The sequence below is a fragment of the Eulemur rufifrons genome, chromosome 30, assembly GCF_041146395.1.
Source record: "Eulemur rufifrons isolate Redbay chromosome 30, OSU_ERuf_1, whole genome shotgun sequence".
NCBI classification, from domain to species: domain Eukaryota; kingdom Metazoa; phylum Chordata; class Mammalia; order Primates; family Lemuridae; genus Eulemur; species Eulemur rufifrons.
Window position 1 is genome coordinate 130569156 of NC_091012.1, and position 15295 is coordinate 130584450.

At 44.5% G+C, this 15295-nt stretch overlaps 1 protein-coding gene across 4 annotated transcripts in view; it reads right to left on the reverse strand.

Moving 5' to 3' along the window:
* NHS (NHS actin remodeling regulator) overlaps positions 1-15295 on the reverse strand; it is a 333885-nt gene that overhangs the window by 40856 nt on the left and 277734 nt on the right. For all 4 annotated transcript variants that reach the window (XM_069463685.1, XM_069463684.1, XM_069463683.1 and 1 more), the window contains exon 2: positions 1292-1444. In XM_069463685.1, coding sequence (XP_069319786.1) covers positions 1292-1444 — 153 coding nt within the window. The remainder of the gene's footprint in view (positions 1-1291; positions 1445-15295) is intronic.

Below are 15295 nucleotides of genomic sequence, written 5' to 3' on the forward strand. Positions count from 1 at the left end.
TTTAAGCCAAGAAGTTTGAGGTTGCTGTGAGCTAGGCTGATGCCACGGCACTCTAGTCAGGGTGACAGAGCAGGACTCTGCCTCAAAAAAAATATTTTATTTGAATTTTAATACTTTTTGCAAAATACCATTCTTTAAAAGAGTATAGTGAATTTGAAACAAAGACATGGAATGTGTAGACACCAACTATCTCCATAGCAGAAACCTAAAGGCCAAGAAAGCTGGCATGCCAACTGCTAATACCCAATTTAGGGGGCTCTCAAAGGATAATGCTGATTTTTAATCCCCTTGTCCTAATTAGAATGGATTTAAGGCACTGAAAAGTAACCAGCATAAGACAAGGCTGTATTTCTACTTTCACTGCTGTGTGCCTGTCTCCAGCTTCCCCAGGACTGTGAGGGAATGTAAATATCAATATTTGTTTACATGTGACGCAGTGTATGGCAAGGAAAAGAGCTCTGGCTGGGGATTCAGAGGCCCGGGTCTGGGTCCTGGTACTGTGCCTTTCCTGCTGTGTATGATCCTGCGCAAGTTTCTTCACCTTGCTAGGCTTCCACGTGCCCCCCTTTAGAATGGGGGCATCGAGCCAGCTCACTGGTTCTCAAAAGAAGCAGAAGAGCCCTCTAGGAGCTTGTTCTGGTTGTCAGAATGATTGAGTGGGAGCCAAGCATGCCAGCTATTCTGTAATGCACAGGATGGGCAATGAAAAAGCGTCCCAGGTCCCTCACAATATTCAAAGTTCCCATCAGAATCTCTTAACGGGGAAAAGCCTATTTCTGAGTCAAACCTGATTCCCTTTTAATTATAATCCAAAGTATACTTTTGCTCATATCTATTAATAATATATGCTGAATGTACCAGTTTTTATGGTTGTGTCCTCCTGCCCCTCAGGGCTCCTTTGTTTCTCTATACTTCCTGCTCAGAATGGTTTCTGACTGTCTTTACTTAATCCAGACTCACTTTTCATAGGCACAAACATCTGACTGCTTCATTTTGTTTTCTAGTATAGTAGAGCCCAGGCATTTGCATATTGAAATACATATTATTATAAATAATTTTCCTTTTATTTAATAATTTCTCTTTATTATCATATTTAGACCATGATGCTGTTTTTGCTTATGTGTAGAGGTAGGATCTATTACCCATAGATTTCATTCCCAGGTAGAAAAGGAGCAGTTCAAAGTACTTGCTATAACAGGGGCATGTGTTGGGACTGATGGGACAGAGAACCATTGGACAGGACAACCTCTGAGTTCTCTCCTGACAAAGCCCCCAGCCTGGGATCAGTCACCTCTGCGCAGGGCCTGCAGGCTCTGCCGGGCGTGGCGGTGCAGCTCCTCCACACAGGGTGGCCTCGTGGCTGGGAGGAAGATGTTTCGCTGCTGGTGCCACGGCGCGCGATAGTACACACTCAGCTTACTCTCGATGTCCAGGTTGGAGACGGCTGCAAGACAAAGACGGAAACAGGGCATTGTCCATCAGTGGCTTTAAGCTATCCATTTGGCAGACTCTGGGGTGGGGAGGGGGACGGGAGTGGATTCTGGGTGGAGTAGAGATCCAGACTGCCATGTTCACTTTAAGAACTAACTCAAGGCTGGAGAAAGGTTTGGAGTTTCTAATACTGATAGGGACAACCCTTGTCCCCGAGCTGAGGGATGGGAGACCCCAGGACACCAACCATCTGCCTGTGACCAGCTAACTTCCTCTATGCACCTTTAGTCCTTGCCCTCTGGCACAGTGACAAATCTTTGGCCAACCTGCTTGGGGGTGCGGATGGGGGTCCTGCCTCCCAAGAATGCAGAGGAAAGCCTCAGAGATGAGTCAAAAGGTTACCGCAGCTCCGGCCTTCTGGCTGCAGGGCCTCGGAGCTGAAGTTCTGCACATGCCTGAACCCTGGCCCATACCTTGCCCTGCTCTCTGTCCCTTGTGGCATCTGGCCCCGAGGTCTCCTTATGCTGCCCTTCACCTTCCAGCTCCATTGCCTGCCATCTTTGAAAGCTTTGCTCAGTTTCCCTGGTTTCACCCAGGGTGAGCACAAGCATTAAAGAAACCATCACAGGGGTGATGGGTATTCAGAAAGGGAAACTGCAGACTATGATTCTTGCAACTCATCCACGAGATCAAGGAAGGAAGGCTTCCTTCCCCCCAAGCACAGCATTTAGCCCACTGTCATCTTCATATATATATGGAGCCTAGGACGGAACTGCCCGTGAGTTGAAGAGAAATTCTGCTGCCAGCAGGTGTCAGGAACCAGGAGGGTCTGGCTAGCAAGTGGCTGCCCAGAGAAACCTATGAGCACCTGGGCAGCCAGTTGGCCCCAGGAACTGTGAGAACCGGCCCAGCCCGCTTTTCCCTCCAGGCCCATGACCCAGACCTAGACCCAGACTCCGGGGCGTGGGCCCGCCCAGCTCCTCCCACCTCCTAGTCTCACCTCTTCTCTCTGCTGCTTTTCCTTTTCTTCCCAGCGTGTGATTTGGGCATGCTCTGCCCAACTGTTTATCCCTGTGCCCTAAACAGGGTTTTGATTCCTCTTTTTAAAGTCTGGGCTACCCTTTACTTTGAGAAGCCCTGCATAGAACAAGATGCTGTGCAGATAAAGCAGAAAGGAAATGGAAAAGAAGGGAGGATATTTTCATAGAAGGGGAATAAAAGAAAGAAAACTGGGAAAAATACCACCTTTTGATAATTAATTTCCCCTCCCCAAGTACTACATTATGGGTTGCTTTTGGTTTTGTTTTCTAATGCAGTCTTCAGTAGTGTTTTTTTCTAGAATAATGCATTGTACCATAAGAATCACCAATAGAAACAAAGACACACTTCTAAAGATGTGAAGAAATATCACATGGACAGGGTCAAGGGGAAAACGCTATGCTTCTAAAACAGTGATGTCTGATAGAACTTTCTGTGATGATGAAATTCTCACAGCTATACTGCACAGTATGGTAGCCTCTCACTACATTGGCTATCAAGCACTTGAAATGTGGCTGGTAAGTGAGGAACTGAATTTGTAACATTATTTAATTTTAATTAATTGAAATTTAAATAGCCATATGTGGCTATCGTATTAGACAATATAGCTCTAGAATAACCATAAATAGTCTATTATATTCTCTCACCTTAAGCCACAGAGTAGATTATTCTTTTTGGCCTAGGTTTATTCTCCCTTGGTGTTTAATCTCCAAGAAGAATTCAAGATCACAGGTTAGAGATTGCAAGATTATCTCCCTGAGTAGAGGAGGGTATTGGGGGGGGGGGTGTTCTATGTAGCCAAGAAATAAAGGCAGCAATTTTTCTTTGTCATGTTGCTCTATAACCTCAACTCTCTTCTTAGAAGCCAATGCTTGGCGAACCAGAGGGGAGTCACTGAGTCCCAGGGACAAGAGAGCCTGGGAGGAACTGGTAAGGGAGAAGCTGGCTCTTTAGACCTTAGTTGAGGAGTGGGAGGCCTTAGGGTAGAAAGGGAGGGCCAGGTCCAGATTAGAATTTTCCTTCTCAAGTGTGGAAGGGAGGGGGAGTTCTGAAGACTGAGGCTTTATTTAGCCCCTCCTTAGAGGAATGCTCTGCCTCAGTGATGAGGACTGACTAAAAAATCAGCCTCTCCCTGGAGGCAGAGGTCAACTCCTGCCCAACAGAGCAGAGGTCATTACCAAACCTAACAGAGATGGCCGTGAATTCATGTGCTGGTGACAGCTGGGACGGGAGACAGAACAGAAAGCTTGCCGGTGGAAAGAAGGGGCAAGAAGTTCAGTGGGCAGTCCCAGAAGTACAGGCTTTCTGGGCACCGCTTCCCCCAGGCTCATCTCTTCAGGAAGGTGGGAGCTGGGATGTGGGGCTGGGCCTGGGTGACTCAGGTAGAACGGAAGACTCTTATACCCCTCCCTCCCTCAGCACTGCTGACCAGGAGCTCAGGGTGTTAACTTTTGACAGCCCCTCAGAAACCAAGGTCAAGTGGCCACGGCTCCTCAACCTCTGTGTGGGGAAGAGCTGAGCCTGCGCCATTTATCTTAGTGTTGGTCTGAAGTAAAAGCACATCAGAAGTGCTTGTCAAAAATGCAGATTCCTGGGCTCCAACCTAGATTCCCTAAATCAGAATTTCCAACAGAGAGGCCTGGTAACTGATATATTTGAAAAGTGCCCCACAGTTATTATTTTTTTTTTTTATCATCATGCAAGTCTGAGAAACACAAAACGTTTTCTGAGGATGCCTTGGGATCCTATGGGAGAGAAAGGAGTTGGGCAGCATGGGGGAAGGAACGAGACTACTGCAAATGGAAGCGTCCAACTGCCCATGGAACCTCTTCCAATAGCTCTCAGTCCCAGGCACAGTGCTGGGTGCTGGGATACAGCACGGAACAAAACACATGGGAATCCCTGCCCACACGGACCATATGTTCTCTGGTTCTGTGTGAAATGGGTTCTGTGTGATTCTGCCTGGAAACAATAGGTAGGGAGTGATGACCTCTGGCAGACACTTTCCGTTTTAGTATTATACAATTCCCTAGGGATGGTTAAGACCTCTAGACTCTTGAGGCCCCAAACACCGAAAAGATTATAGCCCCCACTCTTTTATCTCCACCCTTCTGCAGTGGGCAATCTCAAATTTCAGAATAAACTAGCATATCATAAAATAAGTATAAAGACATTCAGCAAAATTCTCTTTGCTCATTATTAAATATTAAATATCAAGTTACTTGAAAAAAGCATTTGTTGGTGCCCATGCTTTGCCAATGCCCTAACCACATCCACACTGTGCCTGCCGGGCAAGCCTGCACTGACTCTCTGGGCTGCTGAACTCTGCCTGCTGCTCAGGACTACAGATTCACAGAAGCAAAGACTAACACATGAGATCCAGCATGGGCAGCCACGTCGTGGTTCCTGGGAAGAACCAACTCTTGCAATGACAACCTTCAGAGCTAGGGATCCTCAGTTTTCCCCACCCTAAATCTTTTTCTTTCTCCACTGGGAAGCTATATTGGATTTCTGCCACACATTAGCAGGTGAACATTTCATTCATCAGTTGCCATGGTGGTGTCTATCTCTTAGAAGGTAAGGGAAGAAAAACTCTTTAATGCCTTTGCTCTCAGTGACGTCTTTGGTCACAGAGCATTAACTAGTATTATGTGTCCACTGGAGGCAGACAGACAGGAACTAATGGAGATCTTCCAGGGAAAATTATCCCACTTTCTTTCTTTAAAAAATCCATTCCTTTTCCTAAGTAACAGTTCCACCAAAGTTGCATCTATTCATTCATGAGCTCACTGCACCACTGCCAGTGCAAGGCTGCCCCGTGTCTTGTACCCTTTCCTCCCTTTTTAACAATCTCACCATGGCTGGGCCATGGGAGATACAGGGTTAGTGGCCCCAGGATGTTTGTTCTCATAAAAATGGAACAAAGAGAAGCAAGATTTTTCCTCTGTTTATTTGGATACATCCAGGAGCCCCTCTGTGGTAGGCAGAATTCTAGGATGGCCTCCAAGATTCCTGCCCTCTTATGTACATACGCTGTATAATCCAATCCCCTGCCCTTGAGTGTGGGCACAACCTATGACTTATGTAACATTACATGGCAAAAGGGATTTTACGATCCCTACTCAGTTGGCTTTGAGTTAATGAAAAGGGGAGAATTATCCTGGGTGAGTCTGGCCTAATCAGGTGAACCCTTAAAAGAGACGAGAAGCAGTAGAGAGGCTCCCTATTGGTCTTAAAGAGGCACAGCTGCCATGTTGTAGAGAAAGACATGTGGCAGGAGTGGTGGGCAGCCTCTAGGAGCTGAGGGACTCACTCCTACAACCTCAAGGAACTGAATTCTGCCAGCAATGGATGAGCTTTAAAGAGGATTCTGGGCCTCAGATGAGAACACGGCCCAGCCGACACCTTGATTTCAGTCCAGTGGAACCCTGAGCAGAGGACCCTGTTAACTCATATCCAGACTCCTGACCAACAGAAATGGCAAGATAATAAATGGGTGTTGGTTTAAGCTGTGAAATTTGCAGTGATTTGTGATGCAATAGTAGAAATAATAATATAATAATAACAGAAAAAGAATGCACACTCCCACTATTTTTTCCACTTTCCTAGAGTCAGTCACTTGCCTTGTCTTGTCATCTCCTCCCCTTTGTTACTGCTTTCCAAGAAAGGGGCAGATAATGGCAAGGGTTACAATGAGAAATAGGGTTATATGTCTCATTTATATCCTCCTCACCACAGGAAAAAGTTTATTTGGATGTATCAATTCTCTTGTCTAAGGCCATAAGCTCTTGTGGGAAGCTCCAACCATATGCCAAGCTCTAAGCTAGGCGCATCACGGTACCCTCACATAACTCAGAGAGGAAAGTATTGCCCCTATTTTATAGATAAGGAAACAGAAGCTCAGAGAAAGTAAGTAAATTTACAAAGTCATGCACCTGGTAAGTAGAAGCTCTGGGATTAAAAACCTTCTCTGTTTGGCTTCTAAGCTGCTGCTCTTTCCCAAACCAACACTGAAATATGTTTGCCTAAGCTAAGGGTGATTGCCGGGGAGGGACAGTGGGCTGTCTGCCACATAAAAGTATCTAGTGCTTTTCAAAATCAGAAGAAAGGATGTAGAACTGCTGCTGGCTGGATCATCCACAGCATTGGGTGTAACCAAGAACTGAGCGACTCTGCCAGAGAGTGCCTAGCAGGCGGCTGGGAAGATTTGTTATATTCCAGAAAGACAATTAGCACAGCAAACAGATACCACAAAACCAAACTGCTGAAGGAAAATGCCATCATAGGAAATGTCCACAGGGCAATGAAAACTCTTTATAGACTGATCTTAGTTCATTCCCCTGTTGAACCCTGGAGATAATGGAATTGTCTAGATCTTGATTCATAGTGATGTATTGGAAGCATGGATACGGTCAATGAGCTGACTGAGACGTTGAGGAAAACTAACGTCTCTCAGAAGAACCAGGCCCATTTCTAAGAGTGGGAGGAGGCTTGATCTCAGGAACCATCGGGAAGGGGTTAGAATCAGAGGCATAGTCTTGCCCCCAGCCTCCCCAGCCCCCAGCCCTCAGCCTCCCTGCCCTGCCAGGGCTGGCACTTATTTGATCCAACCTTTCCTGGCCTCGTGAGCATCTCACTGTCTTAGAGCTTTATCACCCTGGGAGGAATGCAAAATGCTTACTCTTGGCCTCCCTTCCTAGAAAGCCTCCCTGCCTCAAGCCCCCACCCCTGCCACTGTCTTCCTCCTTCCTCCTTCTCTCAGACTCTTAAGAATTTAAAAGGGGGAGGTGACAGCTGAGATCAAAGTTTGAATGCTATGAAAATTTCAGAAAAAAATGTGCAAGTGACTCAGAAGTAGAATTTTTACCCTTTCAAGGGAGGGAAGGAATTTTTAAAAATATTCTTAGAATGCCTGCAGACACACATACCCACATGCACCTTGCTAACCTTCTTCCTGCCCTTCTACCTTCATGCCCACCCCCATCACACAGCTTTTTGGCCAGGAACACACACCTCTACAAACCATCCATTCGGATCCCCTGTGACAGAAAGCAGCAAGGAGTATGTTAGCACATTCATCCATTAATAAGCCTCCGAAATAGCATCACGGTAGCCAGTTTGCCCCCTGGGTCCCTGTTCCACTGAAGCCAATTGTCAGCAGCCATAAGCTTGGTAAACAAAGTGGACATCTACTCAGGGTGTCTGTGGCTGCTGCCTGAGTCCTCAGATCTGTTGGGAGGGGATTTATCAAGTGAAACCATTCATTCCCACCTGCCCTTCCTTCCTTGGCAACCAGCCCCTTGCCCACTCCACTCAGCAGCTTGGAGGAGGGAGTGGGACAGGATACAGGGACAGCAAGGACCACCAAGTATCCTGCCACCTGCAAAGCAGCCCAAAGCCCAAAGCCAGAGCCAGCCTCCCAGAGCCTGTCCTTGCTGGGTTTCCTTTTCTGTAGAACCACAATAATTCAGATTTGTTCCCAACTATGGACAAAGCATCTAATGTAGTCCTCTCAGCATCAGAATGATCTAGGTTTTCTAACAAATTCCAGCATCCTAAAACATTCCAGCACCTACAGAATAGGTAGGTATATTTATTTATACACTAAATATCTCTGTATTTATTGATACACTGAAAGAATCTAGAATGATTTTTCTCATAGAAATATTTTCCCAGCTTCCAAAACAAAATGATGCTTCATACCAGGAGGACTGTTTAATTATTACTGTTACTGTTATTGTTTTAATGTTCAACATCCTGTGGAAAGACCACCAGAGACCTGGGTTCAATTCACAGGTCTGCCACCATGTGACCTTGTACAAGTTATTGAACTTTCCTAGGACCCAAGTTCCCCATCTTTACAAGTGAGGGGTTTGAACTTTCTGGTCTCTGAGTCTTGTCGTTTCCTGTCCTCCATTTGATGCCAGTCACCAAAATCCGCCCAGAAAGACTCTGCATTCAAGATATTGCAAGATGTGCTGGTGGAAAGACCTGGGCTCTGGGATGGGAAGGTGGGGATTAATCACAGGAGAAGTGTGATCTGGAGCAAGTCACTGGGCTCTTTGGGCCTCTCTCCCCTCCTCTGTGAAATGGGACTCATAGAGCCTTCATGGAGTGGTTCTGAGGCTCCGTTGAAATGACAAAGTCCTTGGCATGTCACTGCTTAATAATGTTAGTTCCCTTTTGTGGCCCAGGAACAAAAGACCAAGAGGCCAGAATCAGGGTCCAGGTTCACAAGAGCAAAGTGTGGGGCCCTCCAAGTTTCTTTTTTCTTTATTTCTCCTGTCTTGTCCAGTGAAGTAAACATAAAATGAAGCCCCTAAAGATCGCCCTTTGGGGGGTCTCATGTTCTGGAAACTGGAAAGAAGGCTGCCCACAACTGGGAAGCCTGTGACTTCTCTGACAGGTCCAAAGTCCCCAGTCTCTGATATCTGTTGGCTTGGGCAGAATTTAGCGTAATGATTTGGACATCCTAACTCTCCGAGTCACTGTCAGAGTTGCAGTACTATACGTTCTCCTTAGAACCGATTTGTTTATCTTCAGGTCATTCTGCTGCTGTGTTCTACACCATGCACTTCCTCCAGAACGTAAGCAGGTAGTCATCTGTCACAGCTCAGATATTATTTCAATAAAATTCCTTTAGGCATCTAGTAGCGTCATTGGATCCTACTGCTGGAAGAGATCGTGGAAATTATGGAGCTCTGTGTTTTTTTTTTTCAAACTGCAGGGCCTGACTCATTAGTGGATTGTGAAATCCATTCAGTAGGTCAAGACTAGCGTTTTTAAAAACAACAAAACAGAATAGAGTTGACTAGAAAATACCCAAGTGCACTGCATGTAGTATCATTTTGTGAAGCTATTGTTTCTGTCATGTGTGTGCATGTGCATGAGTGTGTATGTGTGTTTGTAAAAATGTATTTCTTACTCTAGGTAGCAGTCAACACACTGTGAAGGCCACTGTTTGGGCCAACCCCTCTCATGTGGTGATGAGAAAACCAAGGTTCAAAGATTTGACCCAAGATCATAGAACTGATTTTTGGCAGAAGCAAAAACCAAATCCCAGGTCTTCCGACCCAGGTCCATTAACTTCCCGTGGCAGCCTCTTCCTCCCAGGCCGATGATCAGCCCGGCTTCTGTGCCCGTCATCTCTCTCAGTTGTTATTTGCTACCTATCACATTTATCAGGTTGTCCTTTGAAAAAAGCACTTCTCACCTGTGGATAGGACACATTCCAGCCATTTTTATTTTAGGATTCTAGAAGCACTTTCAGCCCAGGGTACAAAATTTGGGATGAACCAGCCACATAAGCCAAGGTTTTCTCTATGTTCCTTTACAGAGCCCAGGTTCCCTGAAGGGCACACCCACCAAGAGCTGCTCTAGAGGTACTATGGCTGCAAGAGAAAGCCCTGCCCATTTACCAGAAACAACTGTGAGCCACTCTGAGGCTTAGAGTATACATTTCATCGTGGAAAGATGACACTGATGGAAAACCTCTGTTAGAATAATGGAAGAGCACACACTCCCCTTTCTTCTTTCTGCTTAAAGATATAAAGCTTGGCAATACTCAGGTATTTAATATATGAAATATCTGAACTCCTTTCCTTGTCCCTTCTGCATTGTGGGCTTTCCAGACCAAACAACCAGAAGAGGATTGGTTCAGGGAAAAAGAATGGCCCACTTGGGTTACCTTGCTTGGCTTGCGTACCTAGAATGCCTCTAACCACTTGCCATTTCTTCACCCTCCAAGGCTCATCTCCAACAAAACCCTTCCACCTGTCTAGCCCCAGGCTTCCCTTGAGCTGTGGGGGCACACACTGTTTCCCACCTCTCACGTGCGCTCCTCACAGGCTACCCTAGGTTGCTAGCTACCTTGCCACAAACATGTGCCTTAGCTCTGCAACTATATCCATACGCCTCTGACCAGAGGAGACACAGCTTACACTTCTTTACATTCCTGGCAATGCCAGGCACTGCCCCATGTAAATTCCTGAAGGAAATGTGTTTGATTGCTTTTGTCGCTTGTTAACAACTCCCTGTAGAGTTTGGCAGGGAAATGAAATTGGCACAAATAGCTCAAGTGGAGTTTTGCACCAACTATGGGTTTTATTTATCGACAGAATTATAGTAGAAGAAATTTAGATTAGATATAAAGAAGGAATTCTCAATCACAGGAGTCTAGAGAGGGGATAGACTGGGGATAGAAGAGGTTGGGGAGGAGGGGTGGAAGGGGGAGTGTGGTAGAAGAAAGAAGAAAGAAAAGTTGAAGGAGTGGGGAAAGTGAGTGGGGAGGGCATGACCCTCGAGAGATAGTGCACATTCTACAACCTGAGGATGTTTTAGAAGACTCTCTGATTTATAGACAGCACTGACTCAGGTGCAGCACTAACTTGGTTTTTCAGCAGGAAAATTTCTTAGATGAAGTTGGCATGTCTAGTAGCCTGAGGAGTCTGGACATTCATTCACACACTCACTTGTATTGAGCAGCTACTTTTGCAAAGCTCTGGGCCAGGAACCTGGGGACAGATGTCTAAGACAAGGTCCCTGACATCCAAGTGCTAACAATCTAGTATTCATTCACTCATTCTTTCATTGTTTTCAAGCATTTAGTAAATGTCTGTTATGTATTAAGTGAAAGGGCTACAAAGATTACAGTTCTCTCTCTCTCTCTCTGACACACACACACACACACACACATACACACAGTCACCTGATAGAGTATAAATTTTTTGAAGGGTTCTCCTCCTACTCCCACTTTCAAAAGTAACATATATTCTGTGGAAAATTCAAAAAAGTCTAAAAGAACAAAAGAAAAGCCATTCCTAATCCTGTCACTCTGTCTCCAAGCAGTTTTTTTAAGGTGCGCTTTTATATAGTTGAGATATATAGCATATATACCCTCTTGTATACTGCTTTTTAACAATAAAAGAATTTTTCCCTTATGAATCAAAAATCTTCATATAAGTCTACAGAAACAATATTTTTAATAACTGCATAATATTTTGCCACATAGATATACTATAGTTTATCCATTCTCCCAGCATTGTACATTAAATTAGTTCCCATTTATAAAACACACTGCAGTGAACATCTGTCTTCAAAAACCTTTATCTAGGCTACATTCTATGTGTGATTGTGAGTGTACCATGGGCTGGATTGGAGATTTTGCTGTCCTCAGTATGAAGAGGGCTCTCCTTTCCCCAGCCAGTCCAAACAGAGGTGATCAAAGCACTGCTAACCCCAGAGTCCAGCTCCCTAATCAAAGGATGGGGGGCAGCCTGGCATCTTAGGTGTATACATGGCCTAGTGGTTGAGATATATCTATATCTATATATAGACATATATATCTATATATAGATATAGACATAGATATATCCCCAATGTATATTCCTTTAAAAGTGCTAGAAACTAAGGTGGCAGTTGCTTGGCCAAGCTAGAAATCATACTGTTTAAGCTTTCATATCCACAGAGTATAGATAATATGGTAAAGGATTCATATTTCTTCTTGTCAAAATGTACCATCCTGGCTCAACAAAGCTGGTGGAAACATTAGTTCTTAACGAGGAATCATCATTATATGCAAGGCTATATGGATACAAAGCACACCATCGGGGCACTCAGAAGGCTGCCCTCAAAGGCAGACCTAAATATAAACCTAAATGGTTTAAAGCAGAGCTTCTCAAATTCGAGCATGCATAAGAATCACCTCGAGACCTTGTTGAAACAGATTCTTACCCACCACCAGAGATTCTGATGCAGTAGGTCTGGGATGGGTCTGAGAACTTGCATTTCTAAAACGTCCTGGGGGGGGATGCTGATGTTGCCAGTCAGTGGACCACAGAGACCAAGGCAACAAGACCAAACAATCCAGGTATTAGATTGGACAATATTAAATGGCCAACCATCTTGACCTACAAAAAACTATGTCAATAGTTCAATCTAATAATTAGATCAATCCCAAGGTTAACTGTACCAGAGGGACCATTGTGCTCTTAGATAGTGGTAAGGTGCTTGCTTTCCTGCAACCTGGACTGAAAACGACCAGCCCATCACCAAGTTATGAAACATTTGTGCCAGTTTTCAAGGTTTCCACACCTAAGCTTGAACCAGAGTAGGAGGAATGGGAGCTTGTTCATCAGTCCCACACCCTCTAAGGAGACACTGGCAGTGTTAAAATTTGCAAACAAGTGAAAGCATAGAAAAGATAATACTGATCAGAAATAAGGCATTTGATCTTTCAAGAGCGCCAAATAGTTAAGGAATATTTCCAAGATTCAGGAAGGGGTTTAAAAATAAAACCCCTTTGTGAATGTCACAAATCTGTTCCCATTATTCATGAAGAACCAGATGAGGCTGACTACAGGGAAGACTGTGAGTATCATACTTTGGTACTCTTGGTTCCTTGAAAGCAGGCTCTTCCTGTGGGAAAACAGAGGAAAGAAGGTGTTGCACTCACAAAGATGAGTATGATATTTTAAAGTCCCTTTACTCCCGCTCAAACTAAGATGTGATGTCATAAACATGGGTGCCTCTGACATTTCAAGGAAGAAAGTGGAACTGGAGTGGGAGAGGCAGGTCAGAAAAAGCATGAAACAAGAAACACTGCACACAGCCACTGGATATAAAAGGAGAAAGGTTCTATTTTTCAATATGGTCCATGGAGCCTCTTCGGTCCTCTTGGACACATGCCCTTGGCTTGGTTAGATTGTGAAACAGAAAAGTAATTAGCACATGACATCTAATTACATACGCTAATAAATCTCTTCTCCTAGGCAGAGGTTAGTCTCTTAAAATCTACTTAGAGATCATCAGCCATGATGGAAAATTTTAAATACTTACACAAGGCCGCACATACCACCTCCACTACACTTACTTAGAATTATTACTTGCTAATTAGTATCTTTGTAGGTAGAAGAGAAGTGATGTTCTTTATTGGGCCAACAAAGAAGCTATAAATACACAACCCTGCAAGCCAAAAGGCATTCTTTTCCAAGGACATTTCCACCCCAAAAGCCTAGATATTTGTAACGAGTTCTGTACTCTCTATAAAAGACATGGCTAGGTGAGTGGGGAATCCGTAACCATAATGTATTCAATCTGGTGTCAGAAAAGATGGGCTATCATGTGACTCAATTAGCCTGGGTCTAGCTGAGTCTGCAGAGATACCGACGAAAGTATCCCAGGTTCATCTTGCACATTTGCTGCCCCACACCTGGAATTAGCCCTCTCTCCAAGAAGCCCTGACTTCTCTCAGAGGTAACAGGCTTTAGAGACCACGCTCTGCATGGTAGGGGTATTCGTTGTTGCTAGGTTGTCATTGCTTCTGGGCTTCTTCAGTTGACAGAACCAGAAAATATGTAAGTTTCAGAAGGTGAAAATGAATCATGAGTTTAAACCACTATTTCCAACTCAAATAAAAGATTACAGGTTTTAATTTAACTCCCTTGATTTTTTTAATTGATCTCTTTTCTCTTGTGCTGAAAATCTTGATTCCTAATGACAGTGGCATAATTACTTATTTGAATAGCTGCAAAATGGCTACAGTAAGACAACTGAATTCAGCTTTAGATTTCTTTTTTTTTCTTTAGTTGTTAGGATGTTTTCTACTAGAAAGGTATAATATGGGGTACTTTGTTTGAAAGTCACATGAAATGATTGAAAGTGATGAATATGATTACTAATGTCCTTTGGGCACATAAAATGAGAAAACTATGAAAGGCTCCTGGCCACCCCATTCAGATGGATCTAGTTCATAAATAACTAAAATCTATCTTAAGTCCTTACATTTTTAATTTCCAGTTTATTTGAGAAAAACATACAAGACTTCTTGCCCTTCACACTCATCTGCTCCATGGGTTGCAATATTTAGAAGACTAGGAACTAGCTCCTCCCCTTCCTTCCTTGTCTCTTGTGAACTCTGCCACTGGCCCTTGCAGGAGCTAGCCTGGCTTTGTTGAGTAACAGTACAGAGAAGCCCACGCAGTGATGAGGAGAGCCTTTGATCTCCAGAAGACTTGAAAACTCAAGCCTGGAGGTCTTGGCATTTATCCCAGAGATCAAACAAATATGTTGCCACCTGCCGGGAAAAGGGAAATGAACTAGCCCTTTTTGAATCCAGAGCCTATGATGGAAACTCCACAAGCAGTGGCAGAATCTACCAAAGGCCACAGGCCCATCAGAGGCTACGAGCAGCCTCCCTGGGGATCTCTCTACCAAGGAATTGACGAGTGGACCACACACAGGGATCAGACAACTTCACCCATGAGTTGCTGTGAATGAGCCCAAATACTAAGAAGCTACGTTGAACCACATGAAATTGACATTTCTGTAGGTCAAAATAGTTGAATATCGGCAATTTCATATGGTTCAACTTTACAGCTCTTAAGTAAGCAAATAAGGATCCAAAAACTCAATAATAGTTCAAAGCAGTGGAAAGCAACCAGGGGGGAAGGGGGAGCAGGGGAGAGGAATAAACCAACCTAATGGGTACTATGAACACTATCTGGGTGAGGGACACACCTATAGCCAGGGCTCAAGCATTACAAAATGATCCACGTAACCTAAAACATTTGTACCGCCTTAATATTTTGAAGTAAAAAAATAGTTCAAAGCACATAAATGACACCCTAGTCCCCCCTCCCGTGTTCAAGGCATTTCTGTCACATTTCTTTTCTCAGGTTGATTTGCTAAGGAGGCAGGCAGAGGTGAGGGGAGAGAAGAACTGATTCTAGAGGGTTGCATCAGCGAACATGGGGCCTTGGGCCAAGGTGCTGGCTGGTATGGTGCAGAGGCTCACCAGCAGAGCTCCACCCCATTCCCTCTGAGTGTA